The 15,440-nt window shown below is 43.5% G+C and overlaps 1 protein-coding gene across 1 annotated transcript in view; it reads right to left on the reverse strand.

Moving 5' to 3' along the window:
• ARHGAP31 (Rho GTPase activating protein 31) overlaps window positions 1-15,440 on the reverse strand; it is a 60,584-nt gene that overhangs the window by 18,698 nt on the left and 26,446 nt on the right. The window contains exons 2-4 of the mRNA XM_066340985.1: window positions 5,291-5,393; window positions 4,663-4,807; window positions 63-145 (exon numbers count right to left, since the gene is read on the reverse strand). Of these exons, the coding sequence (XP_066197082.1) occupies window positions 63-145; window positions 4,663-4,807; window positions 5,291-5,393 (331 nt within the window). The remainder of the gene's footprint in view (window positions 1-62; window positions 146-4,662; window positions 4,808-5,290; window positions 5,394-15,440) is intronic.

Raw genomic sequence — 15,440 nt, forward strand, 5'->3', positions numbered from 1 at the left:
ATTCCCTGACAAAGGTGAGGTCACCATGCTGATCCTCAGCACCTCTGTGGACACAGTCTTACCTGTAATGAGATGGTGGGAGCTCCTGGATGACATTTTGAATTCGTGCCAGCTGCTCATCCTCAGGGAAGCGTGACACTGCTTCCTGCAGGGATACAAGGAAACAGTACACCCTGGCTATGGACTCAGGGGAAAAGCAAGAGGGCTAAGAAGGGTGATAAGAAGGGTCACACAAGACACCCTGTCTCAGAGGGAATGCTCTCTTGTCACCCTACAAAGCTACAGGAAGAAGTTTCTTTGTGTCCCCAGCACAGGAGGGATTTCCTGCACTGCTATTCCCTGTCTCAGAACACCATGCCCAGCTGTTCAGACATGCTGGTCGGTATTTATGGTAGAGAGGCATTCAAGGACTTAGGCCTCCAATTACAAATTACAGGGGGGACCTGGGCTTGTATTGGTTTGTTTTGCTTTGCTTTTTGTGAAGTATTTTTTTGGTTCTTTACCAATTTTTTAACTTGGGTAGTGATGGGTAAAATAGAAAGAGAGGCAAAAGAGAAGTGAAAATAATGGAAAAAGCAATGCCATCCCCCCCAAAAAACCTGTTAAAAATAAAATGTGTTTTTCAAGCTCTGTGTTATTAAAACACCTTGGATATACATGTTCCATAATCTTCAAAATAAGCAATATTTTGACTGTCATAAGAACATAGCTGAGAGGATTGTTTGTGTGGGTTTGCATCTTTCATGATGGAAGAAGCCTTAGCAGAATCCTTGCCCAGCAGATTAATAAATTCTTATACTCATGGTTAGACAGAATCAAGGTTATACATCTCAATCTTGGGCAAATCTCTACAGACCAAGAGCTCAGAGAGCCATGAGAAGCTTTTGTCAGCATTCCTGGGAGTTCACTGCATTGGTATTCATCTGTTCAGCTATTCCCTTTCAGTATTTGCGCTGGGGGAGGACAAGCCAGCAGCCAGTTCAAACAGTGCATGACTGTCTGGGAACCTCCTCCTACCCTCCCGACTGCCACTGGAGCTTGGAGCGAGTTCAAAGGACGATGCTGTGACCCACACTGCCAGCACCAGCCCTGCCTCCAGACAGATGTCAGCACTGCCAGGGAAGGCAAGGAAGGAAACAACCCTTCCCAAGCCTGTTGCCTAAACATTGTGAACCTGAAATTACCAGCCACAGCTAGAGACCAATCTTCTTGATGATGCCATCACTGCTGGGTTTGTCACTGCCCTTTTCCCTGCAGATCACTTCTCATCCACAGCCATCAGCTGACCAAGAATTGCCAGTGTCCAGGCCAGAGAAGTGATGGCAGATCAAAACAGGTGAGCTCACTAGTCATATATGACATGCACATGTATTTGGTTTGTCCAAATTAAATTGAATGCAGGTTAACTCCTTCTAGTGATTTTACACATGGCTATGGCTCCTTAAAAAGAAAGAGAAAAAAAAAAAAAAGCCTAGAAATCTAAAGTATAAGAGTTCTTGTAATCTTAATACAATGTTTCCAGTTGAATAGCCTCGCCCAAAGATGAAGACAGAGAAATAAAAACTTTAACTGGTGCACCTAAAGCACCATTAGATTTCAACTAGATTGTACACAATATTTTCTCCCTCGGTGCACATTTTCATTCCCATATTCAACCTTCCAGGTCTCAAAGACCTAATGATTAGACAGCAAATGAATACTAGCTTCTCTGAGGTCATGACCCGTTCAGTCCTCTGAGCCACATGTCTGAGCTGTGCTTTTGAAACCTGAGGAGCCCTCCAAAACTGCAGATTACAGCAGCAGAATACAGAATTCAAGAACCAGTAATTCCATTTACTGCATATCTGTTCATTATGGTATGAATTTATGCCATTTAAGATTCTCTTTAACTCCACTAGTGATTCTGGGAGTGCACAATTCATGAGCCCTGGTTAACAAGTGGAATAAAGTCCAGAGAGTGAAGGTAAGCTCGGCCTCCTAGAGCTGATTTGCTCTGAGGGAGTACTTGGTCCCTCTATGCCCAGGCTAGAACAAGCCAAGCACAGTCAACTTATCTGTCCTGAGAAACAGCCATCCATCACTAGGATACAAGATGGCAATCATCTGGCAAAAATTTATAGCCAGTGAGGTCATGACCAGGATGTTACACCTGCGAACTTGACACTGTGATGACCAAAAGGCCGACCGCTCCCTAGTCATTAAGAATTTGACTTTCCTTAGGCAGAAATCTCTGAATCACTGTGGTGACTCAAAGTGCAGCCTATCCCAACTCAGAGACAGCTCTGGCTGGGATTGGCAAGTGCTCTTTATTCCTACCAGCACTCCTCTGCTGAGGTACAGCTGCCACTGTTCCCTGTTCAGACACCCCACGCACACACACGCTCCTAGTGGGTTTTCTGCTCCTTGGGGAATCGGTCTTTTTTCTTTCTTTCCTCCTGGTATCTGACTGTGTTTCCTGTCAGCTGGGTTACCAATTAGAAATCCCTACTGAGCAGGCTTACATGAATAATGGATTTTGTGGCTACGTGGAAAAGCTGAAAAGCCAGAAATTAAAAAAAAGTCTTTTAGGTCAACCAAAAGTGATAACATTTTGGGAAGCTGGCATAAGATTTTAGAAAACAACTGTTCAAGACTGACCAAAAGCATGACACTCAGTCATTAGTTACAGAAATTATAATTTAAATTTGGAACTATTTAACCCTTTTCTAAAAGACATTTTATGTAAGTTAGATGTGTTGATGTAATGTTGAAACACTTCCTTTAGAGAGTACTCGTAAAAGAAACACTCAGTTATAGAAATGTTTTCCCTTTTGTTTTTGAATAAAGCTACTTAGCAAATGTATCAACTGAAAATCTGCAAGTCATCATCCCAAAAACTTTACTTTTCAGCAAACATTCTTTCCTAAAAAAAGTTTCCATCTAAATCTTAATGTTTCCTTTAGAGCATTTTTTCTTTCATAAATCAGTAGTGATAGCCAGGAAGACACCAGCCAAATAGCTCCAACAAGAATGAGACTCATCAGTTACAGTGAATGGTTGAATGATACCTTATATTTTCAAGATTCTATTCATCCAGACTGTCTCCAGCAATCCTACCCCATATCCTCAGAATCCTTATATCCTGAGGACACGGGTCAATTTTTCAAATCTGCTCAGGATTTTCCCTGAAGATGTGACTATACATCACCTTGAAACAAAGACCAATCTTACTTAAAATTTGGCATTGGAACAGCAAGACACCTAGCATTACTGCACGTCTGTCAGGCAGCCCAGTGAGCTGCTCCCCGCCCCACGATCCCCAGCAGAGCCGTGTCCCTAACAACTACCTGACTCCTTACAGCAAGTTCCTGCTGGGCTGGTCCCATCTGGCTTTGCCCCACAGCAGGCACCCCTTGCACTGATGTCCGTTCCCAGAGCAGGCAACAGGGAGTCTTTGGATAAAGCCACCTCGTGAGGACCCCGTGGATCTCTCCCAGTGCCTCCTGTGCCACTTGGAAGTGCTTGATTTGGGATAGAAGCAACCCAGACAGCAACACCTGATTTCGCAGCAACATCTTCTCTGCAACTTCTGCCATTTTTGGCAATGGCTGTCGCCTCCTCCTCCCAGCAAATGGGAAAGAGTAGGATGACAGAAATTCTTAACAAAGGACGGATGTTTCTAACACTGGGAAAACAATCTTTCCCATCCCCCACACCAGTTATCTTAAGAAGTTGGTGAATTCTTTTAGCTGAAAGTGCATACCTTCAGCCTCAGTGATGGGATGTAAATTCGTTGGTGTCATAAAAAACTGAAAGCAGATTTAGAGTGCTAGGAAACAGTCAGCTTTAGTAACAAGCACAGCTTGCTGTGCCACCTTTTAATAAAATATTATCTGTCATCAGAATTAGCCAAGTCTCTTAAAAATTCAGGCTTTGTGGTCTTATATTTCTGCTCCCCCGCAGTCTGCTCCTAAGCTCCAACTGTATCCACGTATAATCTATGGCTGTTTTCCAGAATCAAGTAACTGCTCTTTGAATTGTAATCTCTTTAAACAAAGTTAAAGATTTCTGCTTGGCCAGTTGCCACTTTCCTCTGCCATTTGTATTTATAATGTGATCATGATGGACCTGATATGCCGTATCTGGCACAACCAGTATCCTCATCTGCGGTCCTACAAACAGTATGAAAAATGTGACAGATGCAGGAAAGTTGATGCTTTACATATGGGCTGGGCAATCAGTTTATGCAGGTGTCAGGGACAGTTGGAGGGACAGGGACGAGGAAACCACACCCCTGTAATTATGATCACAAGCCCAGGTGACCCAGAAGACTCTCAATGATGGGCAGTAACGAGGAAAAGAAAGAGAATTAGCAGTGCTGGGAGGAGGTGCACAGTGGGGAGAAAAAGAGGCAGCAGGAAAGCAATGCAGTGAAAAAATGAGCAAGATGAAGGGGAGGAAACGGCAGACAAACTGAGAGAAATAAACACGAAATGGTGAAAAGAAACAAGGACAGGGAAAGAGAGCCAACACGAAATGAGAAGGGAAGAGTACTGAGAAGTGTTTATATGGATAGATGCACCAGAAGCCAGGACATTGGAGTGAATCCCAAACAACTGTCATGGAGGAATCTGCAGCACATCCACACTGCTGGAGAAGATCAAGAACAGCCAAGGGTCTCACCGTGAATTTCTTGTAGAGCTCATAAGTGAGGAGAGGGTTGGGCAGTTCCCTGAAGTACAGCTTGCAGAGTGACCCCACACAATGGATGTCCTGGAGGTAAACTTCCCTTGTCAGATCTGGGCATTGGTCAGAAACAAACTCTTGTCTGAAACAATATGGAAACATAACAATATGGGTGAACAAGAGCTGTAGCCAGTACTCCACCCTAAGTACTCATTTACAGCTAGAGAAAAACAAATGGGAAAGCAGAGATGTTTCTGCTGGCCCAGATTGTGTCCCAAGTTCAGCCCCTGAGATTTCAGTTAGTCTCCATTATCCCTAACACAGGGATTTGACCTCAAACTGATTTAAAGAGATTGCTTTGTCCCAGAGTGAGAGAGAGCAACTCAGCGTTTGTGCTGAGACCCTCCATGCCCTTCCCACTAATATATGCAGAGGGAGATACAGGGGTTTTTTGGGCTAATCCCTAAAATGTTGTCTTCTCCTGCTACCGACTTCAAAGACAGTTTATCTTTTGGATCAGTGTGGAGCTCTGTGTTGGCCACAGTCTGTACCTGAGGGACTAACACCAAAAAGGCACCGAGTAATGTCCCTGAATCTCTCTGACTGTCCCAAACATTGCCCTTACCTCAATTTCTGAATGTTGGATGTCACTCCTGAGAGCCGGTAGATCCCATCCACGATGCCATGAGTCTCAATGAACTCCGCACAGCTCTTCAGCACGTAAGGGACTACAAGAGGAAAGCAAAGTAGGATGCCCAATGAATATACACTGACAGCTCACACAAGTCACCACAGAGGAGACAGTTCCATAAAAAAACAGCTGAGGCTCTCTTTGGATGCAGGGAAAGGTACAGGAATGAGAGAAACACAGGGCAAATCAAAAATAACCCCTGTGAAGTGATCGTGAGGATATGCTGTGGTTATGCCATGCAACGCTCATTGACATGTGACAATGACTGACCCCGAAGTCACAGTAACATAGCAGAAAGAAAGGTAGGGTTTCCCTCTCTTCCTTTTCCTTCCAAAATAAAATAAAAGAAGCTCTTTCATTCTAATTGAAAGCATGTGGTAAAGCATGAGGTCCTGGGAACCTCCACCCTCCCCAGTATAGAGCTCCAGCCTCGCTGAATTGTGCCAAAGGGTCTCATTGGCTTGGATAAAAATCAGAGAAGCATTCACACTTCCATATAAGCCTACATACCCACAGTTTAGTGCTCATAAATCCCACTGAGGGGGTATAAAGTTCAAATATTGACTAGATCTGCACACTGACAAAACCTGACATCAGCTTCAAAAGAACTCGATCAGCATAACTAGACAAAGACTTAACCAGTCTTAAAGCTGAGAGGAGCCTAAGGCACAACATTTACATCTAGACTTGGACCCAAAGTATATGTTTATTTTTTCCTCATTATATAGGTATAAGAACCCCCCATTCTCTTGGTCAGATCAAGCCTCCCTGTCCCCAGTACTATAACAACCCAAGCTATAACAATAACAGTAAGAAAGCCCTTCCTTATTAGGTGCTAGAAACTACTGTGTATTTAATGCGTTGCTTCACACAGCCATAGGCAGAAAAGTCAGTAAATGCACAAGTCAAAAGTTCTCTGCTGTAATGCTGACTCTGCTACAATGCACATTTCAAAAGCTGTATGGAGGAAAACCAGCTAAGCCATAGATATGACTGGAAAGCTAGGCCATAGCAGTTACTGCATCTTTGTGACACCCTGGAGACAATGCCTCTGGCTGGACCTTCCCTGAGTTCTTCTGCTCAAAGTTCAGGACTATAATGACATATTAACGGGTGCTTCATCAGATGGTGTCCAAAGACAGCACTCCAATGATAGCCTGAACAAAAACAGTTAGTAAATTATCAATTTTCATTATTTTATTATTTCTCATGAGAGCCACTGAGGCCAGAGCCAGCTCATGGGTGGACCTGTCCCTGCCAAGCACTGCAGGACACAGGCCCTGGTGAGAAGGTCTCCAACTCTGCACCCACCTCAGTGACACTCGACTACTGAGCCAGTCAGTCAGAAAAGAGCTGCCCTTTTGCCTCCTGACTTGCTGAGGGAAGCAAAGAAGAAGTCCTTTTGTGTGTCCCTTCTCTTGTCTTTTGGCCAACCCAAACACATGAGTACACAAAGCCGCAGTGATTACTTGGAAGCCTGAACGGTCCAAACAGACAAATTCTTCTCAGCCAAAGGAGCTTCTCCAAAACAACAGGGAAAAATTGACTTTATGGGTTTTTTGAGCAGGCACTCATAACATGGGTACATTGGTCATGTTGTGTCACACTCAAAGCCCTTGTGCTGATTTTCAAGACCCTCAAGTTGTTGCATGGAGCTCATGGCAGAGACCCTAAACCTACAACAGTGTTTATGAAATGATGAAATTGCAAAGAGAATAGGTGAAGTCTACAGAGTTAAAGCTTTGTCCACAACAGTCACAGAGTTATGGTACTCTCTCCTTAAAGACTCTGGAGGAGAGGGCACATCAGAGCCTTCCAGAAAGGAAAGAACCTGGGAAGCATTCCTTTCAGTGCATGCAACATCTACTTCCTATGTGGGCTAAATGGCGTGGAAGGAGACAGAGCAAAAAAAAAGTAGTACGAAGTTCCCTTAATATCCTTCCAAGAAAAGTCCAAGTGACACATCCAAAAAAGAGGACCTTCGTAGCTCTGAGTAAGTCCTGATTATCTGGAACTGCAGTAGGGAACTCAGATCATATGATGATGAGAATGTTAAAAAATCAAAAAAAAGGAAAGAAAAATTACTTCAGGCCTCATCTCCATTTCTGGAAAATCGGGCTTTAACATCTTTATGGTAGAAGCTATGCATACGTGGCATATTAAAATTTCCTTCTTGGCAGGGGTCTTGGAGTAAATGACATACAACCAGCAAAAATGAAAGTCAAGCAGATACATGTCCACCTCGGATCTATTTGGGTGAGAAAATAAAAACCATTGAACTCCATGCAACCTGAAAAAAGAAGAATTAATTGAACAGAAAACATATTTGATCACAATAGCCACATGACAAGGTTTGTCTAAAGGTTAACAGTCTTTCATGGAGACAAGCCTCATATGATGGTGCCTGGCTGCCAAAAAAGGGGGGCCATGCACAAAGCATCCTTTATTAGATACTTTTTAAGACCTCAGTGTTAAGAATAAGAAAAGCAACTAAAAATGCAGATACTGATGTTTGTTGTGACTAATTTGACCTCTTGAAAGTAAGACCTATTAAAACACACAATTTTTTTGGCTGAGTTCTAAGTTTTCTTGGAGTAAATTAGGTCAAGAGGCCTCAGGCAGGTAAGCAAACCCCCTATACAGAAGAAGAGAAGGCTAGATGTGTCTGTTGAGGATTGGTAAGCGAAAAACAGGGGCCTGAGGGGAACAATCTGTAGCAAAGGTATAAAATTCAACCCATTTTTAAAAGTGGGTGAAAACTCCACAGCAGAGGCAACCTATAAATTGCAAATGGACAATATGCACTGAGCTCTGCCAGCATGTCTTACTGCAGCCCAGCACTTTTCCTTGCTTTTCCAACTCTGGGCTTTTCACATACCTCTGTCAGTGCCCTTCACTCAACATGTACAAGATTTCCTGCCATACCAGGTTTTTGGCTCATAGGAAGAGAAACAGTCAGTTATGCAAAAATTTGTGGCAGTTTTGTGATGTCAAAAAAAAAGTCCACATAGGACACTTTTCACTTGCAACTGAAAATTACAGACTTTGACCTCAGATCCCTGGAGGAGAAGGGACTACACTGACTTCCTGCAAATCAAGCCCCTAAATGCAGCACTCATATGGAACTGGAGCATAATAAATGTTTTCTTTGAGCAGGACCTGTAGCTCTGGCATTCCTGAGCAGCTCTGATCTCCTATGAAGCTTAGCCTTTTGGGCTTTTGGGGCTGGTGAGGTTAGAGCAGCACTGAACGGCTCTCTCCAACTTCGAGGAGTTTTTGAGCCGGTAGGATTATTTCAGATATGGCTCCTGATGAACTGAGGCTGGGATCAGCCCTGAATGCAGGAAGGTACAGCATGTGCTTTACAACAGGTCTCTGTCAGAGTTACAGGGCATGTAAATCACAGGGCTGGGTCTCTCCCAAAGGAAGATCAGACCTGGATGGGGATTTGCAGCAGGGGCTGTACGTGCAAGCACAGAGAGGAGGTGGGGGAGGGAGTCCAATCTTGACACTCCTATAATTAAAACTGTGCTGGAAGCTTAGAAGGCTTAGAAGCTGGAAGGGGCAGCTGGTGTCACACAGACCCCTCTTGTTCTGCCAGACGGCCAAACTGTCCTCATTTAAAACTACAATAGAAACCAGATGGAGGAGGACAAGAGACCATGGAGCAAGGCATCAGTCAGAAGGGAAATTGAGTTATAAACATACTGCACACAAAAGACAATACTTCTCTTCCCCTAGACAAAAATAAACCAGAAGGGCAGTCACAGTAACTCGTTCCACTCTCACTAGGTATCACCTCTGAGTTCAGTGTACACAGACATGCACCTTCACCAGGGTCCCTTCCAAGACAACAGCTTGTGCCACCTCCTTTACACGTGTCTGCTACTCTGGCTGGGTCAGGCACCATGTCGTCCTCCTGATCCCCCACAGATTCCAGTGACAGCAATGCTCACTGAAATTCCTGCCTCTTAGCATTGCTGGCTCTGCCTTCTCTGGCCCTTCCCACCCACCAAACCTCCCCACCACCAAGAAAGGTGCCCATTCTTTGCCTGCCTGACAAAGGCTTCATCTGGCACTGGACTGAGCATTTTGGATCTAATCTGCAGAGACCTTTAAGCATGTCCCTATTTAAATCCCCAAGCAGCCCAAGCAGGACAGATCACTAAGAAAAGAAGGAGTGACCCTATCCAAAGTGACCAGTGGGAGGATGGCCTCCTGGCCTCCCACCAAACCAGGAAAGAGCAAGGAAGATTCTGGTCCAGCAGGAGATGCAGGCAATTTCCTGTGACTTTCAGTGCCACCTTTCAGAAGAAACTCTGAGTCTCCATGGGCTACAGAGGGATCCCAGGAAGAGGTTGCTAAGTCAGACACCCTAAGCAGTCAGTGTAAATAGTGCCCAGCTCGACAGTAAGTTAACTAACCTGGACTGGGCCATGTGTTCAGGGTACACTGCACTGAACTGAACAGCAGCAGGCTTAATTTGTTACATTATCCTTCTGTTATTTTCTCAGACTACTCCTTGTAAGGATAAGCACTGGTGACAGAGATGCTCAGGGCCTCCTTGGTGGTTGGTTTTTGCCACATCATGGAGGTTTCATGTCCTCTCTAATTTTATTTTCGTTTTAGTTCAGCCATTGGAAGGATAATTGCAAATCTTTCATTTCATCTGGAACATCACCTTTTTGATTTTTGACTTGCAGGAAATAGTTTGGAATTTTTTTTAATTTCTCCCCAAAATAAATCCTGCACCATAAAAAGAAAAAAGTTGTAGGCATTTTTATTTCATCATTTGGGTTTTGTTATACATTAGTACTTTTTAAATTGTCTTCAATTACCCTCAATAGCAGCACATGCTTCCTATCATGCTATGTCAATACCATGACAATAAAGGTCAAAAGTCTCCTGTTTCAATCTAAATGGCTAAAATAGGCAATATTTACTTTTTAAAAAGTGTTTCAGTCTGTACTAAGCAAGAGCTGTTATTTTGTACCAAAAAATAACAAAAAGAAGGAACAAATATAGTCAGTTGGCCTCCTAATCACAGGAAAGGAACAATGTTGTACAAATGGCAACATACTTGATCATCAGTATCTCTGATATGTTTTTTTGCATTTCCCGACTTTCTACTGTAAATCACGAGTTACAGAGCTGATTCACTACTTTTTTTTCTTTTTTGCTGACATTGCCTGATTTTCACTAGGCATAAGGTTTGTTGAGAAACAGATTCAAAAGCAGATCAAACTGTGCTCTCCTCCCTGCAGCTCACCAGAGCTCTGGTGCAGCACACCAGCCAGGACACCAGATTTTCTCCCAGTGCATAGCCCTAACCAGTGGCAGCTGATGATAAATCCTGCCTTCCCACCACGTAGCATTTCCTTTGCCTTCCACTGTCTCCTTGTCAGCAGTAGGCAGGGATAGAAGGGACCACAGCATCCAAAATCCATGCAGGGAGTCTCTCCTGCACAGAGATGAAGTCGGCAGAGCTGGGAAAGTGCATGGTTTCATAAATTCTACATAAATGATAAATTCATTTCATAGAATTAAAAAAAAAAAAAAAAAAACAAAAAACAAAAAAAAAAAAAAAAAAAAAAAAAAAAAAAAAAAAAAAAAAAACAAAAAAAAAAAACGCCACCTGTCTTACTCCCAGATTCCAGTGTTGAATTTGGCTGTTAGCTATGGCTAAGCTGCCACAACCCCTCCATACACACACACCCTCTGAATTTAAACAGAATGAGACAGGGAAACAGCACCAAACAGGCTTAAAACCAAAACAGCTTGTTACAATTCACCTTGGCTTTTCTCCCCTAGCTGCCATAAACACAGTTTAAAAGGATGAATGGTCGGCACCGAGGTGATCCCGTCCACATGGACAGCACAAATGATTCACTGTGTAAGTCGCACACTTTGTGTATGCGTTCCCCTCTGCTTCTGTGGGAAATGCCCCTGCAATGTCACAAAGGTTATCACAACAGTGCCATTCCCTGCGATGAAAGCACCGCCCTGTGCACAGTTGTGACTTGGTGGGCAAAAATGTAGGAAAAACAGATCTCAAATCTGTCAGATGCTGCAAGCCATCACCCTCCATGGCCTGCGTGGGAAGTGGAAACACTGAGTGCTGTTTGGGAGGTGGCCTTCTGACTTCAAGCACATGCATTTCAACACATCTTGCAGGCTCAGCTGTGAGTTTGAGTGAAGTCAATGGTACCACCATCAAGGATGGCTTTTTTTTCCCCATGGATATTATACCCAGCTTACATCTAACATATCTAAAAAAGACATGTAGGAACACCTGATTTTCCCAAGCAGATCTGACAACTGTGATGTTTGAAGCAGGAATAAAAAAGCCTGTGGCAGACCTGGCCAGCTCATAGGCAGCACACATCAAAGAAAGCCTAAGAGAAAGCACTGCCAAAGCAGACACTGAGTGCTGACTCTCGGCCCCGGAGGTCACTGTGCCCCTCTGAAATTTGACTTCACCTTGACATAGCTGGCAAATTCTGTCATGCAGGCACTTCTGAAAGAGGTTGCACTAAATACTAGAATAGTTTTGTTAGGAAAACATCCTGCTGACAATTTCCTGGGGAAAAAAAAAAAAAAAAGACCAGATAACAGAACAGGATATCTCCACTCCTAACTTTTATGGCTGTGGTACAACCACCTCAGAAAACAGTGGCTCAGGTACTGCATGTACCTGAGATCAATGAGCTGTGCATGTCCTCAGCTAACCATTCAAATCCTAACAGCCCTGATCTACAGCAGATTAGGGTGGATATTGTACAGCATTTTTTTGCCACAGCATAAGCAATTGGGATAAATAATTCTGAAGATAGGAGTAACTGGACAATTCATGCTGTGTCTGGAAATGGACTCAAGTGTAAGTATAGGACATATCAGAATAGTTTTGAAGCTGCATGTAATGAATTGACCTCTGTCTTGGTAAATGCCTAGACACTGGGATGATAAGCAAGCTGTAAGACAGGAATTCTGCCATTGACCTTGATTCTGGTGACATGTACTAAAACCACTAACAAATCCAAAAAGCTGCACCAGCTGATGCAGTGCAGAACTGGGGCAATGCTGCCGCAGCTTAAGGGAGCTGGGAGAAGAAGCCTGCCAAGGAAGAGCCCAGGTAAGTGTTGGGTGATAGGATGGAAAGCCAGTAATGTAGGCTTCATCTGAAGTCTCTTGAGAGCCTATTGTCCTTCAGCCAGATCAAAAAACAATGTTATGGCATGTTTTCTGTATCACGCTTTCCTTTCTTCTGCTGCTTTCCTCTTCAGCACAGAATCCAAAATAAGCCATGCTAAACCACTTAATTTCTGGCAGCAAAGCAACAAAATTATATGGATTTCATAAGTTTCTTCCTCCTCTCACCAGATTTTGATCTACATGTTTTCATTTGCAAGAGCTTCAGAAGAAAGTTAAAAAACAAGTACAGTCTCCGTCTTTTACCTGGACCTGCCACCTGTTCATTTTCTTACAGTCCCAAAATTACTCTGGAGGCAACTTGTAAGCTTTAACACATGCTTCTTGATTGTTATAAGGGTGTAGAAACCAAAATCTCCCTTGATACTTTGAGATACCTGCACAGGATTCTTAGGACCCCAGAATTAGGAGAGCAGGAATTCAATGGGATCAATGCTCCCTACCTGGCTGTCAGTGTTAGTTTGTCCCTTAGTCCTTTTCAACTTAGACCCCAGTGTGCCAGGTCATAGGGATTCTAGGTTTTTCTCTCTAAGGTAGACTTTTGGGGCTGTTAGAAGGAAATTCTGAGTGCTTAGGTCTTGATGTGCACTTGAAAAATACCAGCAACTAGTTAAAGTTTTGAAGTCCTTTGTGCTGTGCCCCTCACAAACACCAGCTCCCTACACTGAAATCTGTAGCAATCTCTAGAGGACATGGAATCTGCCTGCAGTTTCTGTGCTGCTCTGCAATGATCTCTCCCTGCTCGACAGATGCTTACTTCACTTTTGTAGAGATGGCATGGTGGTGACCAAGCAATTAATTACCAAATAAATGCTACTGGAAGGCTGAGGAAGAGACAGGATGAAGCAAAAAAAAATGGGTTGTTATCTCATGACCCATGCTGCAGCAAAGTGGGCTGCTCTGCAGTTCTTCTCCAGGAAATTTCTGTTGTCCCTGCAAATGTGCAAGGAGTGGATGGAGGCCCACCAGCACTGTTCTCCTTCCAAGCTTGCCATACATTCACAAGCATACATGACAGCCACTCCCAAGCTTTAACGCACACATCCAGCTGTTCCAGTGAACTCAGGATGGCAGTGCCAATGAGCTCAGGTGTGCGAAAGGAACAACAGGGGCCCATCACCCCACTGAGAGCCCAGATTATCATTCAGTAGCAAAGTATAACGTAACAGAGAAGCTGGTCCTGGACCAAGCTCTCATGTGGAAGAAAAATGGCATGGTTGAATCTCACAGCACTTATTTATATCTTCTCCCTTCTTTTCCTTTTGCCCTCTGTCACACTTATGGAGTGATGCAGACTGACACTAGGTTATGCAGCAATGTTCTTGCTCTCAGGCCTCTCACTGATCTTGCCTCTAGGACTCTCCTAGTCAAGAGTGGTACAGCAGTTTCCAGAGGTTATTCCAAATGGGCTGTTTTACAGACAGTCAACAACTTAGGGTAAAGAGCAGGAAAAATCGCTGAGGATCATTACATATCACAGGCAGACAGATGAAGAGCCCAAATGCAAACCCGTAATGGCTGCAAATGAGAAGTGAAAGGCAAATGCAAACAGACTTTTGCGAAAAAGTAAAAAAGGTTTTATGATGTCAATCTGATTGAAAACAAACATGCACAGGCACTAGCAATAATCAGTCATTATGATTTGTAGCCAAGCAGCACCAAATCCATTCCATCTTTGCTCAGTTGCTGAGCATATATTTAGACTGAGTGTTTTCATTGCCAGGTTGCCTGGGCCTGACCCAAAGAAACACACTCATAGAAAAAATCCCATTGGACTCAATAGTATCTTCCACAAAAAAAATAAAATCAATTTGTTCTACTCCCTCTTACCTTTTACTGTGACATGCAAAAGCAAAGGAGATACATGAATGATAGAAACATTTTCACCAGCTTTACAGGGGCACAAAATGATGGTGTAAGTTTCAACAAAAAGTGGAGAACTAAGACTTCTGCTGGCAGTAAGGTCACCTAGAGATGCTCCCCCCAACCCTCCTCAGAGGAGGCTGAAAACAGGTCAGCCTTTATTTGAAGAGGATTAAGCCGTGGGTAACTTGAATTGCTGATATTTTTCTGATGAAACAAGGTGCTGTTCTACCCATCCTAAGTAATGCCCAGGGTATATGATCACAACAGTCTGTGAGATCAGTTTCTGTATCCAAAAAACATGGAGAAAATTCTGCCAGAAGAAGCAGAATCTGATCAGATACACATAATTCTACACATAAATAAATGTATATATCAGCATCTAAATGTGTCTGCATACATATACACATATGAAAGTATTTTTACACCTGTAACTATATTTGTTTTTGTATGTATGCGCATGTGTGAGGTTTTACGTGCATTATCAGGAAACTGTTCTTAGAGAAACAGCTGGCTTTTAACAAGGTGTCAATCAAATCCTAACAAAGTCAAACGATGTGAAAGTCATGCTAGGCCAGTGTCATAGGTCTGGGGGATACATCCTGACATACTGGTGCTCTTGCTTACTGTAGCATTGCCCTGCTTGTTGCTGCTGAAGGCTTTGCTGGGTGAAGCACTCACAGCCAAGGTCTGGGGGGGCTGTTCCTCAAGCATGTGTGGATATCTGCATCAGCAAGTCCAGCACAAGCCTCAGTGGCTTGCTTTCACTCAATAGTTTAGCTAAGAAGGGCAGCCCGTGGGATATGGGTCATATTGGCTACACTTTTTCATCTTCAGAGGCTACAGTACTCTGAAGCGTAATCTTATAGCCGTGTTCACAGGGATCTTCTTTTCCTTTCCATACACCAGGGAGGGTAAAGAGCTCAAGAAGAAGCTGCTGAGCAGCCTGGCTCAGACATCTGGATGTGGTGCTGCTCCTTCAGGGCTTCTTTCAGAAACAGCAGGGAGCACA

This window comes from Sylvia atricapilla, chromosome 2 (genome assembly GCF_009819655.1).
Source record: "Sylvia atricapilla isolate bSylAtr1 chromosome 2, bSylAtr1.pri, whole genome shotgun sequence".
In the NCBI taxonomy this organism is placed as follows: Eukaryota; Metazoa; Chordata; class Aves; order Passeriformes; family Sylviidae; genus Sylvia; species Sylvia atricapilla.